Here is a 23,741-nt window from a genome sequence, read left to right as displayed (position 1 = left end):
AGGCTTTCATGTACAAGTGTGTGCTAAAATCATTAAATCGTTTCAACCCTTTAGCTTCTTTTGGCGTGAGCTTGAACTGTTCACGAAACATGTATATTTTTAAACAGTAAATAACTTTGGCCATCCACCGTGCATGATGGAATGCTCCAATTGCCTTGCCTGTACCAACTGGCAGTTTTGGCACACCAAGTAATTTCTCCACACCACATAATTTCCTGTGACAAGAATAGGAAGGCGGTCAACTTCCTCCATTTCTCGAGAAATACTAGCCCTGAGTTTCCCATCCCAGTGGACGACAAGCGGACCATCAGGTTTGAAGTTATGCTTCAAATCCTTCGCTAACTGGGCTCGAAATTTTGTTCTGTGTCTGCGAAGTGTACTTCGTGAAACAGTACTTTCACTTACATTTATTCCAACTGTTTGGGCTGTTGCTGCAATTAAAAATGTAGCACTGCGATCCGAGGTTTTTGTTCGATCCAATGCAGACATCAAATTAGGTGAAAGAAGCTTGTTTTTTTCCCCCCCTTTGCTGTCTTTTCTGAAGTACTAGGATATTGAAAAGTATCATCATCAGTATCACTTTCTGAGGACTAGTTGAACCACAGTCTTCTTTAATTTCAGCACTTGATGAAGGATAACATACAGTTTTGTTTTTATTCATGCCCACACTATAGATGGTAGTGTCTCATATAGCCTCCTTTTAGATGAGCGTTTCTTTTTAAGTTTTCTGTCGACTGACAACATACAGCCTTCAAATCCTTTCCGCTGTTTAAGCAAAAACTTCTTATCTTCTTCAATTTTCATGATCTGTAAAGCACCGACATGAGCAATATCCTACAACATCTTGCATTCTTTGAAAAAATTCTGTTCATTGTTTTCTTGAGTATTCGTACGCCGATTTCTGTTCTTTTTCAATTTTTGGTAGCGCTCAACTAATTTTTCTTACTGCATTCTGCTTTTCGGTTGTAGGAATTCTAGCCTTATTCCAGAAGGTCAACACACTATCAACAGTGTGACTTGCACTTTCATGTATTGTTTTTGTCTCATGGTGAAAGAAGAATTTTCTTAGTACTGCATTAATGGAAGGTAGTTTACATCATTTTATTTCACTTATGGGAAAACCAAGTAACCAAATTTAAGAGTCTTTTCTAAATCTAATTTTGTTTGTTGACATTGTTTCAATAAAATCTCACCAGGTCACAGATGTAAACAAACAATGTGGTGTTGCCAAAACAAGAAGCAAAATGTTAACTATATAATAATTATATTTATAATTATTATATTTATCATAATATATGGTCCCGCAGTGGACTGATCCTTAAGACATGGTTCCCAGCAGATCACCGAAGTCAAGCATCACTAGCTACGATCAGTGTGCGGGTGGGTGACCACTTTCCCAGACTGTCGCCAATAGCAAATTGTGCAGCTCTAGTGCGACATAAATTAACAACAACAACATCATAATATATGACCATTGTTTATGAAAATAAGTAAAAAAATAATAAATAGTGATAATATGGAAATTACTTTTTTAAGGTTTCAAAGTAAAAACTTCAAAGCCTTTGAGCTACCTCTAAATGTACTTGAAATCAGCTGAAATTTTGCATGGGGGCTTCTTTAGTCATGTGTACAAGTATTTAGGGTTAAGACCCGCAAATTTTAAAAAAAAGTTTTTTTTGGACCAGTCTACTGTAGCTGTAAATAGTATCTAAATACAACATAATTTTAATAGCATACCTAGTTTGGATTTCTTTGCTTTTATACTCTGCAATGGAATTTCTTCAGAAGATTTAAACTTTTTCCCCTTTTTCTACACATTGAATAAACATATATAAAGTGAAGTTACTTGAATACAAATAGCCATTACAAAAGTTATCACATAGGCATACAATAAATAACACTAAATAATTATGCAAGAGTTTCTTTTAAGTAATTTCAATAAGCAACTTAACAGTCCCAGAAACATTTAGAACAACAACTTTATACCTTTACTGCATTTTACACAATTTAATTACGAAGATTATTGTAATGAAGCATGATAATAATATTCTTTGATTAAATAATCCCAATGTTAAGTCTGTCATGCTGCACTTTGTCATCGAAACATTAAGCAATGAAAAATGGTTCTAGCTTGTGCATTAGCTTTAAAAAACCAGAACTCTATAGTTAATTAGATAATTGATGTACATTTACAAAATGACATTTTAAATAAAAGAAATTGCATATAACGTTTTATATCCAAAATCTTTAGTATTTACCAGAAGATTGGGAGATTTCTATAGAGCTTAGTGCATATGTCAAAATATAACCATTACAAATAAGAGAAATAAAAATCTGTAAAATTTGTATTTAAACCTTTCCCTTTATTTAATAAAAATAAATAAGGTTTAATTTTTTAGCTTCAGTTCTAAACACACAATTTTAGCTATAATATCCATCTTTTTAACATGCACTTTAAGGTACCAAAACCAGCTTTTCGACTATGTACAGAGCCTTTTTGGGTTTAAAAAAGGTGTAACATAGCATAATAAATGACAATTAGAATAAGTCTGAGTTTAAAACTAATACCAAATTATTTTTTAGACTAATGATTCATATTGAAATATAATATAATTAACCAGAAGTTTACAGACCTTTTTCAGTTTTTTCCCCTTTTGATCCGATTTTTTGGAACCTGGACGAAGAATTTCATAGTCTGACAATTCTTCAATTCCACCAAATTGCTCCAATTCTGATGGATCAAGCTGAGAGGTATCAATAGCTACTTGTTTCCACTTATTCATTCTAAAAATACATGCATTAGATACAAATTAGCGTTACTTATAATGCACATATGAAAATTTCAGTATAGCAAAGTAAAAAATAAATAAATAAAATAACATTAAGGATGTTAAGAAATTTTTTTTTTCCCTTTGTGAATGCTTAAGTTTTCTTTTAATAACTTCGGCAAATCATAATGCAATTTTTTAAAATCTAACTCTTTTTAAACCAGTTCTCTTCTCTTCAAATAAAAAGACTAATACTTCATTTTTGGACCATAACTTTATAACTAAAAGTTTAACTTTCTTTTGTCTCCCAATCTCCCTTTCCCACTAGTCTTCATTTACTGACATTATACCTGCTACATGAAATTTTTTTCTTCTTTCCCCTCCTCTAAAATGAACACAATGTTCTTTTTTGAGCCAACCAATTATTTAAATACAGTACAGAACCCATTATCCGGAAATCAGAATACCGGAAAACCAAAAACCGGAACGTAATTCCATAATTTTTCCCGCCATTTTTAAAATAAATAAATTTTTTTTTCCCTTATAAGATTTCAGGATTTTTCGTTCTTTTTTGAAAGATGTTTACCTTACCATCATTTTGGAAATAATCATTAGTGTATTACTTCATCGTTTTTTCTTCTTTTCAAGATTATTTCTAAATATTTTTTTTAGTTGGATTTAACAATAAAAAATAACGGCTTTTTGTAGCGATTCAGAAAACCGGAAAAATCAGTTATCCGGAATAACGATGGTCCCGATCATTCCGGATAATCGGTTCCCCACTGTATGAGATGCTAGAATCTTCTGGGTAAATTATCTAAGAGGATCTAAAACCAAGCTGACAGCCCCATTATTTTAAACACAAATTTAATTTAAGATAGAAAATTTAATTACAACTTACTGTTGAACACTTTAATTTAAAAAAAAAATTAAAACATAGTTATAAAATTGCTTGGTAATAACTTTTAATTGATTGTTAGAAAACACATCTTTTAAGCATGTACTTATTTATCTAAGAGGGTTATTATCAACTGTATTAGAATAACATTTGTAATAGGACCATTAAAAAAATAGAAGTAAAAATATTCAAAAGGTTATAGGTATATACTAAGTATATAAAAATAAGTATATTTCAAATTGATAATGATCAAGAACAATTTAAATTGCTGGCACTGCTAAATTTGGTTGGCAAGAATTAATACAGGGTGCGTAGCCAAATCCTTGAATCAAAATTAAGCACTTTTTAAAAACTTTTCAAGCACTTTACAAAAATTTTCAAGCACTCGAAAAATTCATATTCAATCAATGATATTATTGAAAAACAAAAACTTTTTATAAACAGTTTTAGCGTTAAAAAAAAAAACTCAAGAAGAAACGGGCGTAAATCGAAACAATCAGTACTTTCCCACATCACCGAGTGAATTCAACTTGACCCTGAACTCAGAACAAAAGTACGTCAAAAAAAGTGTTAGAAGTAAAATAAAATAAACAAGAACAAAATTAAAATAAATTAAAAAGAAAAACAGTTCATAAGGATCTGATATTCTCTATCCGAATTGGAGCAATCGGGTTTCGGTTTCAAGTGTGCGCGTATTCGCAAGTCATGACGTGGGTACGACATGAAGTCCGCGTGAATGATTACGTAGCAAACTCCCCATTTTTTGTGAAATGCATGGGATCCACCAGATTTCATTAAAGGGATAAAAAAATTATTCGGAAAAAAAGCACTTTTTAAAAATGCCAGCTGAAAAAAGCACCTTTAAAAGCTTTTAAAAACGAAATCCCCAAAAAAGCACCTTTAAGTACTTTTTACAAACGCTACGCACCCTGTAATATGAAACAGTATATAATTTAAAACAAAAGTATTTCTTAAAAAAAAAAAAAATCCGTAAAGATTAAAATTTCTACTGAAGTTTACAGTTTAATGCCCATATAAAGATAATACATATTAAAAACAAATAAAACAATACTTAACAAAATCCAGTGCTTTCTACATATACAAGAATAAGTTTCTTCAACTCAATATCTTCATGGTATGAAGTTCTTATAACAATATTTCCCTGTTAAGACTGTCAGTGTTTGGTATATGTCAAAACAATGACAAACATTTAATACTAAGTTAGTCATAACCAAACACTGACAGTCTTAACACAGAACACATTGCAAAGACTAGATTTTCTCGGTTTCAAAAATTTCCTCTATGTCAGCAGCACCCATTTTCACTGAAGATTCATTACAAAGTTTCTCTGTCAAGACTGTCAGTGTTTGAAACTTATTTAAACCCAAACACTGACAGTCTTAACACAGAACACAATGCAAACTTGAAGAGATTCCTCACAGGCAAAATATTCTTTGAAGTCAGGAAGATATTTTCATTGAAGATATATTACAAAGTTTCTTTGTTAAGACTGCCAGTGTTTGAGAATTGATAGAAACCAAACACTGACAGTCTTAACAGAGAACCAATTGCTAAAATAAACTATTAATGTAAAAGAAGGAAAAAAATTACCAGAAGCGCTGCAAATTTTCTGGCAGGAAGAAGAAACATTCTTAATTTACTACATTCAATTCCTGTTTAATGCATTAATATTTTTAAATATTAATGAAAAGAGATATTATCATTAGCTTGCTTTTCAACTCTCAAAATGAAAAGAATAACATTTTTTACATTAGTTAATAAAATGTCTACCTTTGGTAGAAACAGTTTATTGTAAAGACTTCAACATTTAGTACCTGCATTAAGTTATGAAGACTTCTAAGCAGTGGCCTGCGAGAAACTAAAAAAAATCACAGAAATCAGTTTGAACAGGTACAGGAGAAGATTTCTGTCAACTTCTAAGTGGCTAGCGAGAAACAACATGAAAGAGTATATTACTCAAAGTCACTTTTGAGCATACCTTTACATGTCATTATTTTTTTTATTTTTAAAAATTGCAAGTTTAACCTAGGCGATTGCAGTTGATCACAATAGGGAAATATTACCAGGAGTAGATACGGAATTATCCCCATTCCTAGCTTTCTTTTTATTTAGAAAATTTGCTGAATGTTAGAAAATTTTCTAATATTCGTGAAAAATCATTGATTTGAGAGTTGCATTCCAAAGTTTTCCCAAACAAATGTTATTAAAGCATTTGACTTACATAATATCTTAAAGAGTGCAGTCAAACTACAGAACATTTTACTAAGCTTTTCAAAGCTACGAAGAATTAAACACACAAAAAAAGTAAAATTTCAAAAAACACAATATATGGAAAACTAAGATAATGAGAATATGGTAATGCAAAAGAAGTGTAAATAAAAATTTCACGTGCTCATACTTACATTATAATTCAACAATCACTAAACCACTTTGTTACCAGCTTTATGCTTAACTACAGATTTTGATATTTATAGAATGTTAGTAATGATGAATATTCTTGTGGAAAGGGAAACTGTGGTGAAATATTCAAATGGAAACATAAACTAATAATACGCAACCGACTGCAAGAATCAACAGCCAACAACGTTGCCAAGAACAAAACAACAAAAACACGTTTCCATTCCGATAAAAATAAAAAAAATATATAGCGTATCGAAAACAGTTCGTAATCGATTATTGAATTGTAATTTTTCCTTATGTTTGTTCTAAAAATATAAGCTTGAAGTGACACTGAACTTTTTAACTTTTAAGTATTCATTCTTCAGAACAAATCTATAGATAAGATAGGCTATTTGCGAACTAACTTCTCGGTGCAGTGCGAAGCTGTATAACATCAAACTTAAACAATATTCGCCAAATGAGACACAAATAAAAATAAACAGATTACTAATCTAGGTGAAACTCGAATTTTAAAAGCGAACCAACAAAAGAATTTTAACAACTCTTTGTTTGGTTTATAATAAATTTGAATTCTCAAAATGAATCAGCAAGGTTTGACAAATTATATTTACTATGTAATTAATTATTCGCCATTGATATTAGCTTTACATAAAATCTTTATATTTTATCTTCTGTTTCAAAACTTATTGCACTATTTTGTTTTTATTGTCACCTTTTCTTTTTGTGAGGGGTTATAGTCCATACTATTTCTAAAGTTCGGGTATTATTAATATTCAAGAGTGAGAATTTTGATTACTCGAGTTCTTAAAGAATTACTTGTGTTTTCTTTATTCAATTACTATTATTTTTTTAAAAATTAATATGAAAGAAAAAATTGACTGATGTTTAAATCCATTTGGATAATTCTATAGTAAATTTAGTTTTAAGAAATTTGAATTATTCAGTGTTGTTTAATAAAAATGTGAGGAAAACCATATACAGTCAAAGTTATTTACAAGGAGTGCAATGGGCAATATTTGCTCATTACCCAATGCTCGTGAAAAGCAGGAATAAATCTTAAAAGTTCATACATGTATACTAAATAAAAACATAGTACTCAATTTATATATTTTTTATTATTTCTGTGCAATAGAAAAATATGCTCTAAACAGCCTAATTGTCTCTGTTGTGTTATATTATTTTTCGGGTAAAACACATTGCATTTATCATCATTTTCATTTACCATCATTTTCATTTACCATCATTTTCTTGTATTGTTTGTATCATCATCATTTGTAACACTGCTATTTTCGCTGAATTTATGACTTGATACTAATTTTAAATTGTCTTCGTAATGTGGAACTATGGATTAGCTAATCTGGAGAAGAGGATGTTTATGGAAATTTTATGGATCAGTAAAATATGAACCAGTTGATAGCACAGTATAAATACAGTTAAAACAGTATAAGTTTTAAAAGTTTCTTTCAGTTTTCAGAATCTTGTTATTGTTAATATTCAGATCTTTCATCCATAAAATACCTTACACATACTAAAATACAATTATAACATAATGAAGCATTTAAACAAAATTTTTAAGATAATCTGGTTTTTTCTTCACATCTTTACTAGATCTGGAAGAACTTTACTAGAATTTGTCTGAAAACTGTTAGTTTGCAAATCCTGAAATCTGATAAAATATAAATTATTTGTACCTTTAATATTAACATTTTGATGGGGACATGGAAATGTGTTGCTTTAGTAAATTTCTAGTGAACAGTGTTTTCACTATGATATAAAAGCGTGAGAAACTCTTGTATTGTTTTCTTTTATTGCATTACAAAATTGTTTACTGGAGAAATTTGCACTCCCTCTAAACCGCATTTTTGGAAAAATTTTAGAATATTATCACTATTTTTTCTTTTCAACTTTTATTCCTCTTATCTGGTTTTTGTCAGTCTCCAGTATTGTTAGAACCAGAATATCCAGGGCACCCTTTTTAGAACAATTGAGATTGAGATCCTAACATGTTTAAATTCATTATTTTATGCATGACTGTAAGGTGGATAAATACTTTAGAAAGCATCTTCCACTCCAAAAAGGGGAGCAAAAAAAAAAAAAAAATGCTGATAGAGATGAACAAAATGAAGCAAATACAAACATAATTCAGCGCCTAATGAAAAAAATTGAGGCAGTTAAGTATAAAAAAAATGGGTGAAAATGAAGAAATAAATAGTATTCTTTGCATGCTCTAAAAACTTTGCCAAAAGAAACCTTTTGAAAGTTGTAAATAAGATAATCAGCATTATTGAAACTGAAAAATTACTAACAGCTGATTAAATATCTGGTGGACTCATCCCTAACGATTAAATATGTTATTTTAAAAAGTAAATATTTTGATGTAAAACTGCATATAAATTATGCATTTAAAATAAAAAATACAAATATGTGTAGCATTTCTGGTTTATATTTATTATTTTTATTTAATATATTAAGTTTAATTGACCATTTATTTTTATATGTGAAATTTTGTAACTCGAAGTTATAAATTTTTTTCTGTCTTACATTTCCATGTAAAATGAACTGAGATAATATGACGCATATTAAAAACAATTTGCGTAAAACAATAATTACTACAATTGCATTTAGAAAAAGATATATTTGTTTCTGAGAGAGGAAACCCTTTCGCAACAAGAGAATGAAAAAAATAACCATGAAATCGATAAAATAGTCTAAAATTTTTCTTAAATTTTCTTTTGCCGAGCTAACTAACTATTGAGAAAAAAAAGGTTTAGTTATGTTATTCTTATTAATTGATACTTTAATTAATGCAGATCAAGGTCAAAGGATCCTCACTTAAGTAGTTGTTACTAAGTATGCTTGAATAATTTTTATTTCAAATTAGATAAATAAAATAAGTAACAACAACCTGATGAAAAAGTATGTGATGTGATAAAAAAATCTAATGCATTAAAAAACAGAAGGTATTAAAAGTGTTTGTTATTGTATGATAAATAAGGAAATAAATTTCTTTAAAGCATGTTCTGTAGGAATTTTTATAAATTTCACTTAAGCGTGAGAAATCTCATGCTGTTTTTCGTATAGGGTGAGAAATTTTCTCCCATTTTTTTTTTTTTTTTTCTGTGATGAAAACCCTGAGTAATATGTTGCTCGTTACATTAAACTTTTGCCTTAGCTTCAAGTTGACTGAAGGTTTAAATTTGAAATATAATTTTTTATTGTGTGCTTTTTTTTTCTGGTAGTTCATACCTTAGGCAGGGTATCCACGCACCTGGAAAGTCATGGATTTCGATGTTGAACAAAATTTGTCATGAAATGTCATGATTTTAACTATTTTTTAAAAAAATCATGGAAAGTCAAAAATATCATGGAATTTAGTACATCAAAAAATCACATTTTTAAAATGGAACCCCCCCTCCCAATTTCATGGTGTTCCAAGTATCTGAATTTCTGACAAAATCACCACTTGCAGTCATGTTTTATTAAAATATAAAATGTTTTTATAATGTTCCTTAAAAATTATGGTGTTCTTTCAAAAAATGATAGAAAAAACTTAATTTCTCGAGCGAATTACCTTTTAAACTTCTGTGATTTAAGAATTTTTGTTATTTATTATTTTTATTTGATCAATTTAAAATTCTAGCTGAAGCAAGCCAGTAATTATATTGTATTTTTTCAGCTTTTTTATTGCTTCATCTCTTTCTTTACTCTGTTTTTCAAATTTGATATCTAAAAAAATGAAGATGCCGAGTATAACAGTTTTGTTTATACCTATCATTTCAATTAATGTTATTATAATCCTTTTTTAAATTTATTGTTGTGCTTTGTTGGAGAAATTAGTAACTTCATTAAGTCATGAAAAATTCTTGGAACTAGTCATGGAAAGTAATGAATTTGAAAATCTAAAATGTAGCAGATACCCTGCCTGGGAATTGTTACATATTTATGTTCATGGAATTAATCAATAAAAATTCTTGATGTAATAAAACATAGCAACTCAATTGGAAGATAATTGCTTTGTAAATTATTTTTCTTAATAAACAGATATGTTTGATTGGAAAAAGGCAAATCTAACTATATCAAGTTAAGCAACTAGATTTTTAGCATTCATTTTATCTTTTTATAATTTTTAGAAAATCGAGCTGAGCTCTATGAAGAAGTAAAGTTATATCGAACTGCTAGAGAAAGAGAAAAGTAAGCTCCTCAACTTTGTTACAATTACCAAAATCCTTTTCAGTAGAACCTTTCAATTATAAAAAATATTTAATTTCAATGTTTATTTTTTTTAGAAGCGTATATATATGTGTCAATTTTCTTCTTAGGTATGACAATATGGCAGATTTGTATTCCGTCATTAACACTTTACAATGTTTGGAAAAAGCATACATTAAAGATTGTGTAACACCAAAAGAGTAAGTAAATTCATTCAATTAGTTAAAACAATTTCTTTTTTAATCTGGAATTCAAAATGTTTATAACAAACTTTGGATGCTATCAAAAATAAATTTTGTAGAAAATTTAACTTTATTTTGTATGTTATGGTGTAATGTTAAACTTTATAATATAAAATACTTGATTGATTGAATTTTCTTTTTCTGATATTCCTGTTTGGTAATGTTACAAATTATACATTAAAAAAGGGTTAATGAAAAAAAAAAATCAAAGTTAGTTGAAAGTCCAAAAATATTCCAAATTATATGTTAAAAATCTCAAGCTTGATTTTGTTCTATAGTGTTGATTAATTGTGGGGCATATCATGTGGTACACAAATTTATTTTTATGATTTTGAATTAGACTAAATATTATGGTGGCAATTCTGTTAAAAAAATTAGTAAAATTTCTGAAAAAAAAAATTTTTTTTTATTAATATTTTACAACATTTTACTAATCTTCTTTTAAAAATACTTATTCAATTTAGACCTAACAAGAAATATTTAAAAGTCTATATGAAATTCATTTTTTGTAGTTATGTATGCAATCAATTATTCAGTATATTTTTTGGACTGAATATTGCCATAATTATAAATGTTCTCAAAACCATTAAATATTTTAGTTTTTTGTGTGGCTTGATGACTTATACAATGCCAATTTGTTTCTTACTTTTAGATATATTGGTTTAGGTTTCTAATCCCCAATTAAAATAAACATTTCATTCAAATTCTTTACAAATTTTAATTTATTTGACCTGATGAAAATTTAAACCAGAATTACTTCACATTGAAGCTGGTAAAAATTTTTGCATGGTGATAAATTTTACTTATTTTTTTTCCTTCTAATTGTTAAGTTAGTATGGTTTGTTTCTGAATAACTTATTTATAATGTACATCATGATCATGAATTGATCATGTGAACAATAATCAAACTACAATTTATAATAAAATTCTTATATTCGTGACAAACATCGTAAGAATTCCTAAGTAGGGGTGCAAGTATGTGACTTTTTTCATTCCAGTTAGTTGTTATAAATATTCTTTTTAATATATATATAAAATTTTTTTTAGGTATACTGCTGCTTGTTCAAAACTTTTGGTTCAATACAAAGCTGCATTTAAGCAAGTTCAGGGAGAAGAATTTCCTAACGTTGAAGTATTTATGAAAAAGTTTAGAGTAAGTCTCACTTTATTTAAATCAGATTTCAATTCATTTCTTCAATTTAAATTTCATGTTCGAAGTGTATTTACATAAAATTTTATGAAGAATATCATCTCAATATTTAAAGACTACAGTTTAAAAAAAAAAAAAAAAGGGCTCTAAGTGACACTAAAATTTATTTTCTTTTAAAAGAGTATGAGTATTCCATTGCCCGTTCAATATAATAGCATCGAAAGTTTCTCCATGATAAACTCACTTGTTGTTGTTGCAACTGCTTGCACCAGTGATAGTATTTTTTCTAAATTTCGTACTTACCATTATTTTTATTATCAATCTTGATTTATTTCTTCATAGTATATTTAATGTGTTTCAAATATTGAATATTTTAGTTGGATTGTCCTGCTGCTATTCAGCGTATAAAGGAAGATAGGCCCATTACCATTAAGGATGACAAAGGAAACACTAGCAAATGCATTGCCGATATTGTTTCTGTAAGTATTAAATTTATGTATTGCAGCATAGTAGTATTATTGATTTCTAAATATTGTTTATAAGGATTTATTTTTTATAATCATACAACTGCTTATGTTCCTGAATTGGATTTGATTTCTCATTATTCTTGCTGATTCTCTTTCCATTAAAAATTATGTTTTGCAAATATTTCATTTATTTATGTAATAATATTTTTTGTACTTCAAAACCGAGAGTTGATGTTAAATATTGCTTATTTTAGGGAAATTTTTCATTGAATTATTATTTTTTTTCAATCAATTCACTTTTTAAAATAGGAAACATCTAACTCTCAGAATGAAAAAAAATATGCAAAATTCTTTATTTTATTTTGTGATTTATCTAAGTTTTCAAATTTTAAAGCATATTGCCAAGCAGACATATTTTTTTATAATTTAAAATATAGTAAGCTTTAAGTACTGATCAGAAGTTTTTGGTTCTGATTATTATTGTTGTTATTATTATTGTTATTGTAGAAAATAAGTTTATAATAAAATTTTTTGTAAGGAAATTGAGAGTTATGTTCTTAAACGCTGGTTAAAGTATATTAGAAAATATATTTACTGAATGGCAAAATATTTTTTTTCCTCTCAAGTTTTTGTGTATTTATTAGTATTTTTATCTATCTTAATTATTGATATCAGATGTTCTGGATATTGTTCATAATGCTTCTTGTTGTTAAAAGGCATTACTCTTTCAACAAATAAGAATATATTTAAAAAAAATATTTAAAAAAATATAGATTCTAAAATTTTGTTTAATATTTATTCTTTAATATTTTTTTCTTCACATGCTTTATAAATTAACTCATTAAATATAATCTGACCAATTGTATTTGCTTAGTAAAATTAACCCTTGATGCAGGTCATTATTTAGTATTACATAAAACATTCATGTGTATATTGTTATGATACTGATGAAATACTTATGAGTTGACAAAAAAGAGCTGGACTTAAACAAGACATATATTAAAAAGAATTTAGTAACTCAAAAAAGGCAACTATGCCAGAATGACCCAATGTTCAAGGATCTGGTTTTTCATTTGTTTTCCTTGACATATGATAGTATTCATGGATATAGATTTTCTAAACTTTAATTTGCTGAGAATTGTTAAACTGTGTCTATATAAATATTTGAACTGTATGTATATCAAAAGAACTTTCTCTAGTTGCATTTATGACAGTTGTTTGATAAACAATCATGAACCATATTTTTTTAATTCTTTTCTAATTTACTTACATAATTATGGAAAAATTTATTTATAAAAAGGCTCACTTATACAAATGCAAAAATATATTCAATTTGTGTTCTGAACTACATTTAAAAAATATTAATATTTCTCTAATAGAAATATCTAATTGATATTCCTTACCTGTGCAATGGAAATTCATCAATGATCAATGGGAATAGGTTTTTATTGGGATATGATTGGAGTAGTGAAAATGGAAATTGGATTGAATGAGATTGGAACACTGATCTAGTTAAGCATCTGATTTGAACATTTTTGTAATATTTTAGTTTCATTAAAAAATTACAATCTCAAATGTTATTAATATACTTTCACTAAGCAATTGTATTTTTGACATTTATTGAAAATAGTATTGTGATATCTGTTGAAATATATGGACCAGTCTATGTTGGTTTTTCAGGAGTTTTGTATTTGGCAGCCTTGCAGTGATTTCTCCAATTCCTGAAAAAATAATTAACAAAAAAATTTTAGTTTCACTAAAGAATATTAACCTGAAGGAGTACTAATATGTTTTCACTTTCAGTAAACTATTGTATTTTTGGCATGGAGAAATAGTACTTGGTAAAATATATTTTAGCCTTTCAAGAGTTAAGTAGTTTGACGACTCTAAGTTCTGAAACATATACTTGTGTTTTCAAGGAAATTTTAAATGTGTAGTTGAGATTTTTTTTTTTAACATTTTAATTCCGTTCTATTGATATTTCAGAAATTATTTATGTTTTTAAATGCTAGAGCACATTTCATAAAGGTCTAAATTGGTATTGGTGGTTGCATAGCAATCTTTTGTGGGTGACAAAGGTTAGAGTGTAAGTGCAAAGCTTACGAGTTATATTATAATTATCTTAACAAATTTGTCCTAAGTTTGAAAAACCATGTAAATTTGTTAAGAAAAAAAAAAACAATTCTAAAAATAAAACTACTAATGAGTCTTGGTTATTAAGTGCATTTTTTTAAATCTAACTTTAATTTATGTTAGGTAATAAGTTTGTATTAAAAATTTTTCTATATGGTTTTTAGAGATTGATGATGCCGTTTTTTTTCTTGGTTTGTTTAAAATTATAAAACGATATCTCAATGAGTTTCTTAAGATACTGATTCAATGTTTTTATTTTAACTCATTTAATTTTATTTAAATAAAATTTCATTATCATTTACTGTTTTATTTTTAAAAATTTTCTGTAAGTGTGTTTTTTTTTTAAAAAGAAGAAAAAAAAACTATATTTAAATGTGCATGGCAACAACTTTGAGTTGAGCCATTTTACAACTTTTTCTTGCATATGACACATGCGAGTGATTAATATATTTCTCAAATGTATATTGTAAATATACATCCATACTTGAAATATCTTAGTACCAAATGTGAATACACAAACAATTTTATTCAAATTTAAAAAAACAAAAAGAGATATAAGTAATAATTTCTAATTGTCCCTCTGATCTGGAATTGCACTGTGTTTCTTTATGTGAGCATAAATTATTTTATTAAAATACTCTTCTTAGTTTGACTATTCATCAAATTTTATTCTTTCTTTCAGCTATTCATTACCATACTTGACAAGTTAAGATTAGAGCTGAAGTCAATGGATGAAGTATGTATAATTTCAAACTGTTTTATTAATTCTAATTATTTCTTATTGCTCTTTATAAAATCTTTTATAAAGTTTTCCAATTAAAAATGTTTTCGACAAGCTAATGAAAAAAAGGTTTTCTAATTTTTTTTATACAAAGGTAAAAATGTGTATGCAAAGAATGTGTTGACAAAAAATGTATAGAGTTTTTTTTTACTATTGCACATAGATCTTTTTTTAAATGTTTTTCAGCACATAAGCTGATTTTTTTTTAATCTGTGAAATAATATTTAGTTATATGATTAAAAATAGTTTTTTTTTTGTTTCTGAGATTTTATTGATTGTATTTCGTAAAGAAGTTAATATATATTTAGTGGAAGTTTATATGTTTTAAATATACGATTTAGAAAAGTTTTTATTTTAGTTTTGTTAAAATCTTGTTTCAGTTTTGTTTATTTTACTTAAAATGAGTTTCTTTGATAATATTCTAAACATTGATGCTGAGAAAATTTTTATTAAAAAAGTTTTTTAAGTTAAATTTATTTGATTTTTAGCTACAACCAGATCTTCGAGAGCTGTATGATACAATGTGCCGACTTACTTTGGTACCTGCTGATTTTGAAGGAAAAAGAAAAGTCTATGAATGGTAATTTTATAATTCACCAGTTTTTTTGGATTATTAGATCGATGTTTTGAAATTTATTTTAATAGATTTTTTTGATGAAGTGGTTCGATTTAAATATCATAATGTGATATTATCTCAAATGTATATATTTAACCACTTAAATTATAAATAGTTTTTTATCTTCTGAAGTTTAAAAATTACTATTACTTTTTAATATTTCCATTCCTTTTCTATTCTTATTTTTGGTCTTCATTGAAAATTAGTTTTGCCTCTTCTGAGTCCTTGACAATCATGTAATGTATATCCCCAACAAAACTTTTGCTTTTTTAGTTCTTTTCATATCGAGAGGAAAGGATAATGTTTCTTATTCCCACAAAAACAATGTGAGAAAGTGCAATGTCACCTGAAATAGTTATATGCTTTTATGCATTCTCATACTGCTTTAATTTAATTTATATGTGTTACAAATTTAAATCTTTTTTTTTTATTTGGATCCAGAAAGTTTATTTTTCCAACAATGACTATACCATACATATATTTAAGATTTAATAAATAATCCCAAGAAAATTAAGCGGTAAGTTATACTTGCTTAAAAAAACTTCATTGGCTAAAAAAATATAAAGGTGGAAATAGAATTCAACTTGTTCCAAGTGCTGAAAAATAGACACCTAGTTTTAAGACTTCTCAGACGTGGATGAGAGATTAAAAAAAACAACAACAACAGCAACAACATTTATCTTATTTGCTTTTCTGTTTCACTTTCAACTACTGCAGTTTTGTTTTTCATCTTTTTAAAAATTTTTCATATCACTTTTGTTTTTCCACATTCATGTCTGACATGTCTTGAGAATGTGCTGCAATTTTTTTTCCATTTAATATTTTTTGAAGTAACAAGTATGTTCTTACGATGTTAATTAGTTAAAATATTAAGTTCAGCAAAAAATATTTTGTTAGATTAATTTAGCTTAATTTAGTTGTTTTATACTCAAATATTATTATCTAACTGTGTCAGATTTATGTCTTTTTAATGATGATAAAATATTGTTTTTTAGGTTACAAACCATGTCAGAAATGGCTGCATCGGATGAACTTACAGAAAGTCAAGTTAGACAATTTATATTTGATTTAGAATCTGCATACAGTGGGTTCAACAGATTATTGCATGAGTCATAAATAAAATTTTCTATTTTAAATCTGTCTGTAATCCTATTTATAATTCGTTTTCCCTTTTAAAAAATATTTTTCCTCATATTATTATTAAAATAGTAAAATAATGTGATGTATTTATCGTTTGTAAATAAGATATATTTAATACAAAATAAAAATATTGTGTATCTGAGAAACTAAATTGTACCAAAAGCTGTAAAATTATGTTTTTTTTTTTTTTTTCATCTGTGTATTTTATCTACTATTGTAAATAAATTTGAACTTGTACTTGTTTATTATTTTACAACATGTTGTGATGTTGATTGTATCATTAATAAATATTACATGCCAAGTAAAACTTTTATACTTTATTAAACTAAAAATTGGATGGATTAGAAAAATGCTAATCTTATATTTTGAAAAAGAAAATTAGTTTGTAGATTTTGATGTAAAACAGCATTAGTTTGCTTATTTCTGGCTATACGCATTTTTTTTTATTTAGCTGTCTAAATTCATTGTTTTTTATGTTTTTAAAACAACTGCTGTTGGAAATTGAACTCGCGACCACTTGGATATGGGTGGGCCCAACGCCTTTCTAACAAGGCTATCTTGGCCCAGATATTATAAAAGAATTATTCAAAAAATTTTCTTTTACAGTTAAAAAATAAATTTTTTCTTAAGTTTTGATAGTTGCTATCTCGAAAAATCATATAACAGTTTGTTTTTATAGCAGAAATACATCATTTGACACCATGAAAAAAGCTAAAAACATATGAATTTTAAAATTAAGTTTATTGTTAATAACAGTAAATATAAGGTACATATTCTGATTTACATAAAACATGATTTGGTTATTAAATATGAAAAGCTATATACAATGACAGAATTAATTCAAATAGAATGTTTAAATAATCTGATACATTGTCTTGAGTAGTAATATTAAAGTTTTTTTTTTTTTTTTTTACAGTTCATTATTCAACTTTACAATAGCAGGTATAGTAGTATGCCAAAGAAAAAACAAACAAACAAAATTTTACAAAAAAAAAAGAGACATTAAGAGATAAATAACGTTGATTTTATTTAAAAATAACTAAGGCAAATTTCAGCCTAAAAATTATAATAAAATATAATTTCTTTGGTTTAAAGCTACCTTCTTCAGAACAGAAAAGATTTAAGTTTCTAGTATAATTTTATTAATTGAGCAACTCACAATAATTTAATATCAGTAAACATACAACAAAATTTTATAGCATTGTTGCTAAAAAAGAAAAGGATAAATTAGAAATAATTTTCTATGCTAATACTTAATAAATTTTTTGAATTGATTTTAAGACTTTCTTTATCACATAATTTTAAAGTAACAGTCTCGAAATTAAAATACAGTGTATACAGTTCTTTATTCTACAAAGGTAATTTGGTGGATAATCATTCATAACTAAAAAAGTTAATGATTACTACAATTTTTATTAGAATAATTTTTAAAATGAGATGAAAGACGAAAATGGATAGTTGTGAAACAAAAAAACTACACCCAACAAGATTTGTTAATATGTTTGCTGAAAGTAATAGAGACCCTTGAATTTATCACCATGAAAATTTAATAATTTAAAATTGTTAATTGAGATTCTTTTTCCTTAAAATGAAATAAAGTTTCAAATGCTGAATCTTGGGTAAGACTACATGTCTAAATTAGGTTTATAATTTGGTGGTTCCTATGTTCAAACTACTGAATTTTGAAATTATTACTAGCATTGTTAGTTAAAATTGAAAGATGTTTTAAAAAATCCAAATATTTTGATTTTTCAAAGCAAACTTTTAAAATCTAAATTTATATTGGTTGGAAACAGGAAGCTCCAAACACACAAAATAGTGATAAATCACGGGAAAGAAACTGAAAATCAGAACAAAATGTTCTGTTTTTTTTATCAGGGATATCGGGACAACTTTGACTTCTGCAATATAATTTAATTTTATAGAAATCAATTCTGAAATGACACTTATTAAAAATTATTAAATGTCATAATCATAGAAATATTAATAATGTAACAAAATAATTCATTCTTTATAAAATCTGAAAAATAGACTTATACTATGTTAGGTTAAAAGAGAATATAGGAAAAAATAAGGAACAGTTTTTACTATATAATTATTAGGATGTTGTACACACATGTTGCATGCAATTAATGTACCACATAGATTTCATAACAGCTTACTAAGTCATTTTATTCATGCAGGTGGGACACCAGTACCCCTTTTATATTATTTTTTTCTGATGCTCTAATAACAAGAAAAAATATATTTTGGTAATTTTTAATTATAAAAAAACAGTCTAATAGTTACTAAAAAAAATCCTGTTAGATCATTAGAATTTTTTATTTGTACAAAAATATAAAATACAAAAAAAAGTAGTTCGAAATTTTATTTTTAAAAATTTATGATATATTTTATAAATCAAAGAAATTTCAATGATGAGTAACTATTGATGAATTGGTAGGACTAAAAAACTACAAATTAATCGTAGAATTATTGATGAAATAATTGATAATTATTAATGGGGATTTCAATAAAATTATTGATGGGAAGATTTCATCTTTAACACAGATAAAGAAATCAGTATTTCAATTATTAAAATGCTAATCATAATATTTTTTAACTTATTTTCACCTAAATTAATACAAAATAATGAAAAAAGCATGAAAAATATGTTTAATGAAAACTAATTATTCTACTTTCCACCAAATTGACATTAGCCCCAATATTTATTTATTTTAAAAATTATATTAACATTCAATTTCCTTTTTCATGTTAAGGCATGTAACATTACATTAATTTTCCATAAATGTAATTTTGTAAGTAAAACATTCTCTATTTTATATTACATTTAGTATTAATAAGTCGGCCAGGTGCCTGACTGCTGGTTCGTATCCCACTCTGGCATGGACGTTTCTCTCTCTCTCTGTTGTTTCCGTGGCGACGTGGTCGCAGAAAGTTTTTTCTTTCGGGAAGTAGAAAATTTAGCTTTTCTTTCCTACAGAAATTTTCGAAAGATTTTATCTTTTCATCAGAATTATATTCAAAAGATACCTTTCTTGTGCAAAAAAAAAATGCATATGATTTTTCTATTTTTATTCGAGAATACAGTGGAAAGTCGCGTATCCGGAATCGGCGGGACTTTCCGAAGTCCGGATAATCGATTTTTCCGTATAATAGACCCCCAAGGTAAACAGAGATTAAAATGATCTGAATCTAAGAAGCAGAAATTAAAAAACATTATTTTTCGGGCAATAATGTTTTTGTATTAGAATGATATCTAATCAATCAAAAACAAAATATTTAAAAAAAAATAATTATTGCTATTATAAAAATAAATATAGGAAACTAAAAAAATTTACAGTTATGAAAATATTAATTGCTCTCTCCGCCATTTTGAACTAGAACGTTTCAAGCAAGAAGGGGAAATTCCCGTCATTCATTAAGGTGGGTAGGTGAAGAAGCAAAATTCATTTCCTTCTTACTTGTCATTCAAGTTGAAGGGGGGGGGGGGGAAGTGACAAGTTCTTATTTTCTCTCCTGTCATTGGCTATCAATCAAGCATAAAGGCGTGGCATGCTGATTGGGTTCTCTTTATTTTTTCTTGTGTGACTAAAGGGGATTCCCCCTCCACTTTAACGTTTGCTGTGTTTACCCTTTTTCACAGTACTTCTTTCCCTAACACTTTATCAAAAAGGTTCCAGGAAATGCCTCTTTTACTAGCCAGCTGCACAGGAAAGAAGGGGGGAGGGGACTCAATTGTGCTCTTTTGAAAACAAATCTCCCCCCCCCCTTTCCTGCATTCCAGAGGAGGAGCGTTCTTAGTAGATCTTCTGTTCTCTTTTCTGTTGATTTATGGGTTTAATGCATAGATCACTAGAAGCTAAGAAAGGAAAAAACCTGTCAAAATACTTTTTTTTTTTTTTTTTTAAGAGAGTGGGGAAGATGAAGAAATGTTTGTTTATTTTGATTGTTAAAAAGTGTCCGGGAAATTGACCCTTCCGGAAAAGGGACGTCCGGATATGGGACGTTACACTGTAATAGAAAATAAAGAATAATGAAGTAAAAAATTTGGTTTTCTTTGTAAAAATTTTCATTATATTCTTTCATGCAGTTATTACTACTGATTTACACATAGCTTTTAAAATCCAATATTTTTAATACAATATTATTTATTACAACAACTGAATCTCGAAATGAAAACACGCATTTAGTAACCTCTTTGGAAGGGTCAAATTCGCATGATTTCGCCGTCGATCTTTTTTTTTGTTGATAGTTATTGCTACAGATTTAACGATTTTTTATATTTTTTTAATGTGATGCTGAATTACTAAATGCGGAAAAGGAAATAACTAGTGTATAATCTTCGTACAAAATGTGAGAATATCGCCTATAATATTAGAACAAAAAAAATTACCTATTAAATTAAAATTTTTTTTTTTTACTTTATCTAATTTTTTCATTTATTTATTTTTTGAAGTTAACGCTTCTGTTACTTAGTAACATGTATATTTGTTATTTTTAAGTATCTTGCAGTAAGATACTAGTATTAGAGAGGTATGTCACAGAAAGAGCGAAAAAATTCTGCCACAGGGTCTGTTGTGTCTGTGTAAAGGTGACCCACCCTATGAACGTTATCCGTGGCAGTGTGGTGTGGGTAATGCTTCTTGCCCCATGACTTTGGTTCACACGTGCCCACTGGGTAATGTTAAATGAGCAACAGTTCCGGCATCTTCCAAGGTGAAGAACAAAAGTTCAGTACTAGCCGTAGAAAAAAATATTAATAAGATACATAATTTATTTCTCCATTCAAACACATTTTGAAAATTTTTTCTCTTCAAGTTTAATTGTCTATTTTAATACAAATTTCTATATTTTCAATGAAAATTTGTAATAAAAATAGCAGCAAGCAAAAGAATGAATAATTTCAGTTTTTATTTTCATTTACCATTAAGTTTAATAACAGTAAAAGGTTTTATTTTGAAACTGGGAATAAAATAAAGGATGCTTTTTTATTCTAACTACAAATTACTAGAAATAATTCTTTTTTCTTTGAAAAAAAATTACCATAATAGATTGTTAAACGTGAAAACAAATTTTAATCTATTTATTATAGAAAATTAGAAATTACAGGACAGATATGCTTTCACTTAAAATTTTTCTTTTCTAATGTTAAATATAGATCAGTTTTTTTTTAACTTGATTTAAAAAAATACTAATTCATTGAAAAACACTCTTGATAATATCTGATCTGTTACAACTTACAACATTTTTCTCACTGCCGATCTTGCTACAATAACTTAGACACTTATTTTAAAGGTCCATTATAACTAAAATGTTTAACAAAAATATTGCATTTAATATTAATTAGTTATTTTTGGGCAAATATATAAATATAACTCTACTTAACAGTAAAACTTTTCTACATAATTTTCATCTTTATACAACATTTTAAAATAAGAGCCTCACAAAATAGAGTTGTAGACTTGTAACAAATCTATTCATTATTTATGAGCTTAGCTAACCTTTAAGCATTCTGTTCTTATTTTTTGAGACCATTATATAGTTTTAAAGTTTATTTCAGCTGAATTCTGTCTTGGACATTCTTTTAAATCCCATGTCTTGTAAATTTTTTCAGTGATTCTGGTTAAAGAATATTTCTGTATCATTCTAATTGAGCTAACAGTAATACCAAGGTAATACAACAGGATTGTTCACTAATTGCAATATGTATGTACACAGTGGCTTGTCTTGAGCAAGCTGCAAAGTTATCATTCTGAGTTTTTTCTGTGTTGTGATTTTTTCAATGTTTTTCAGGTTTTAGCTCTAATCAAAATCAAACAAACATTATAACACATTATCCTAAATGGAAATCTTCACACAAGTTCTTTCAAAGTCACTGAAATAATTTATCTTTTGAATAATTTCAACCAGCTGCAATGTTTCAGCCAAACTAATCCAAAAATCACTATATTGTTTTAAAAATGAGGCATGCACACTTTGCCAGCAAACAATTCCGAAATTACTGTAATCCAAAGAGCTAAAACAAAAAATATGTAGGATAAACCAACTTGATGACTACTTGGAAGTTGATACGCTTCACCTCCGATTTCTTCCATTGTAAATCCAACAGGGAAAATTACGGCAGCAGCGCAAAACAAGCCCATTGCACAAAACCCAATCCATCTTGCATAAGGTACTCCTTGGTCATGCCAATGGGAAGAAATGAGTAACAGTACTGTAATAAACACAGCGAAGCACCCTAAGACTATACAGGCCAACGCTAATGTCCACTCAGATCTCAAACTAGGAGTAAAGCATACTTGGTCACGACCATAGATAGTCATACAATTTCTTAAAAGACCTAGTCTAGTATTACCACCAACATCAGAAACAATCCAGTCTGGTAAAATCAAGCTAATGACAGCAAAGAGGTTAGCAGAAAGAAATAACGCACAAGATATAACAGTTAAGCGGTCCATTGAAATACTTAATTTGACATTACGAATAAGAAGAATGAATGGATATGCAGAACTTATGTATGATGAATCTAAAAAATATTATATTCCCTACTGCTATATGCTCTATGTATACATAGATATAAAGGTAGATTAGTCCCTGATGTATATGATAAATATAAATAAATAAAGATGGAAGTAGATGGGGTTCAAATATCAGAACATGCTTGCTTTAAATAGTTTCAGCTTTAAGCTCGCTTGGAATAAATAATGACCTCGAATATCTGTGGATTCCAGCTTGATTATTTTTACAGATGAAGTAAATCAGAACTGTCTACCTATTGGCGATTGAAACTGGCTGCAGATGGCGTAGAGCAGAACTCTTTATCCATGGCAATACTGCGCATACTTTCATCATGGCGAGTCATAGGACAAGGCAGGCCTGAAAGAGGGACGGAAAAGAGAAAATACTGGTAGAA

General features: G+C 27.6%; 3 protein-coding genes across 3 annotated transcripts in view; 1 reads left to right on the top strand and 2 right to left on the bottom strand.

The window, feature by feature from the left end:
• The window catches only part of LOC107438634 (ATP-dependent RNA helicase DDX24), a 32,368-nt gene extending 26,069 nt beyond the window's left edge, over nt 1-6,299 (bottom strand). Inside the window, exons 1-3 of the mRNA XM_043048100.3 lie at nt 6,090-6,299; nt 2,634-2,784; nt 1,738-1,810 (exon numbers count right to left, since the gene is read on the bottom strand). Of these exons, the coding sequence (XP_042904034.1) occupies nt 1,738-1,810; nt 2,634-2,783 (223 nt within the window). The 5' untranslated portion in view covers nt 2,784; nt 6,090-6,299. The remainder of the gene's footprint in view (nt 1-1,737; nt 1,811-2,633; nt 2,785-6,089) is intronic.
• Nucleotides 6,300-6,379: 80 nt separating this feature from the next.
• Nucleotides 6,380-17,081, top strand: Vps28 (vacuolar protein sorting 28). The gene is made up of 8 exons (XM_016050964.5): nt 6,380-6,678; nt 10,218-10,278; nt 10,407-10,496; nt 11,586-11,691; nt 12,066-12,167; nt 14,971-15,024; nt 15,558-15,649; nt 16,681-17,081. Exons 1-8 carry the CDS (start codon nt 6,666-6,668, stop codon nt 16,799-16,801), a joined length of 639 nt encoding a protein of 212 aa, XP_015906450.1. The 5' UTR covers nt 6,380-6,665; the 3' UTR covers nt 16,802-17,081.
• A 1,838-nt stretch (nt 17,082-18,919) lies between these two features.
• Nucleotides 18,920-23,467, bottom strand: LOC107438628 (uncharacterized protein C16orf52 homolog A). The gene has a single exon (XM_016050958.5). The coding sequence runs from the start codon at nt 23,284-23,286 to the stop codon at nt 22,783-22,785; it is 504 nt and encodes a 167-aa protein (XP_015906444.1). The 5' UTR covers nt 23,287-23,467; the 3' UTR covers nt 18,920-22,782.
• Between the last annotated feature and the right edge of the window lie 274 nt (nt 23,468-23,741).

This window comes from Parasteatoda tepidariorum, chromosome 4, assembly GCF_982258835.1.
Source record: "Parasteatoda tepidariorum strain Cologne lab strain chromosome 4, Ptep-v5.0, whole genome shotgun sequence".
NCBI classification, from domain to species: domain Eukaryota; kingdom Metazoa; phylum Arthropoda; class Arachnida; order Araneae; family Theridiidae; genus Parasteatoda; species Parasteatoda tepidariorum.
This window is presented reverse-complemented; position numbering and strand designations above follow the sequence as displayed.

Coding starts and splice junctions, on each gene's coding strand:
- Vps28 (XM_016050964.5), top strand. Junction 10,279..10,406: donor ACTGCTAGAGAAAGAGAAAA/GTAAGCTCCTCA, acceptor TTTTCTTCTTAG/GTATGACAATATGGCAGATT. Junction 10,497..11,585: donor GATTGTGTAACACCAAAAGA/GTAAGTAAATTC, acceptor AATTTTTTTTAG/GTATACTGCTGCTTGTTCAA.
- LOC107438628 (XM_016050958.5), bottom strand. CDS start 23,286: ATGGACCGCTTAACTGTTATATCTTGTGCGTTATTTCTTTCTGCTAAC.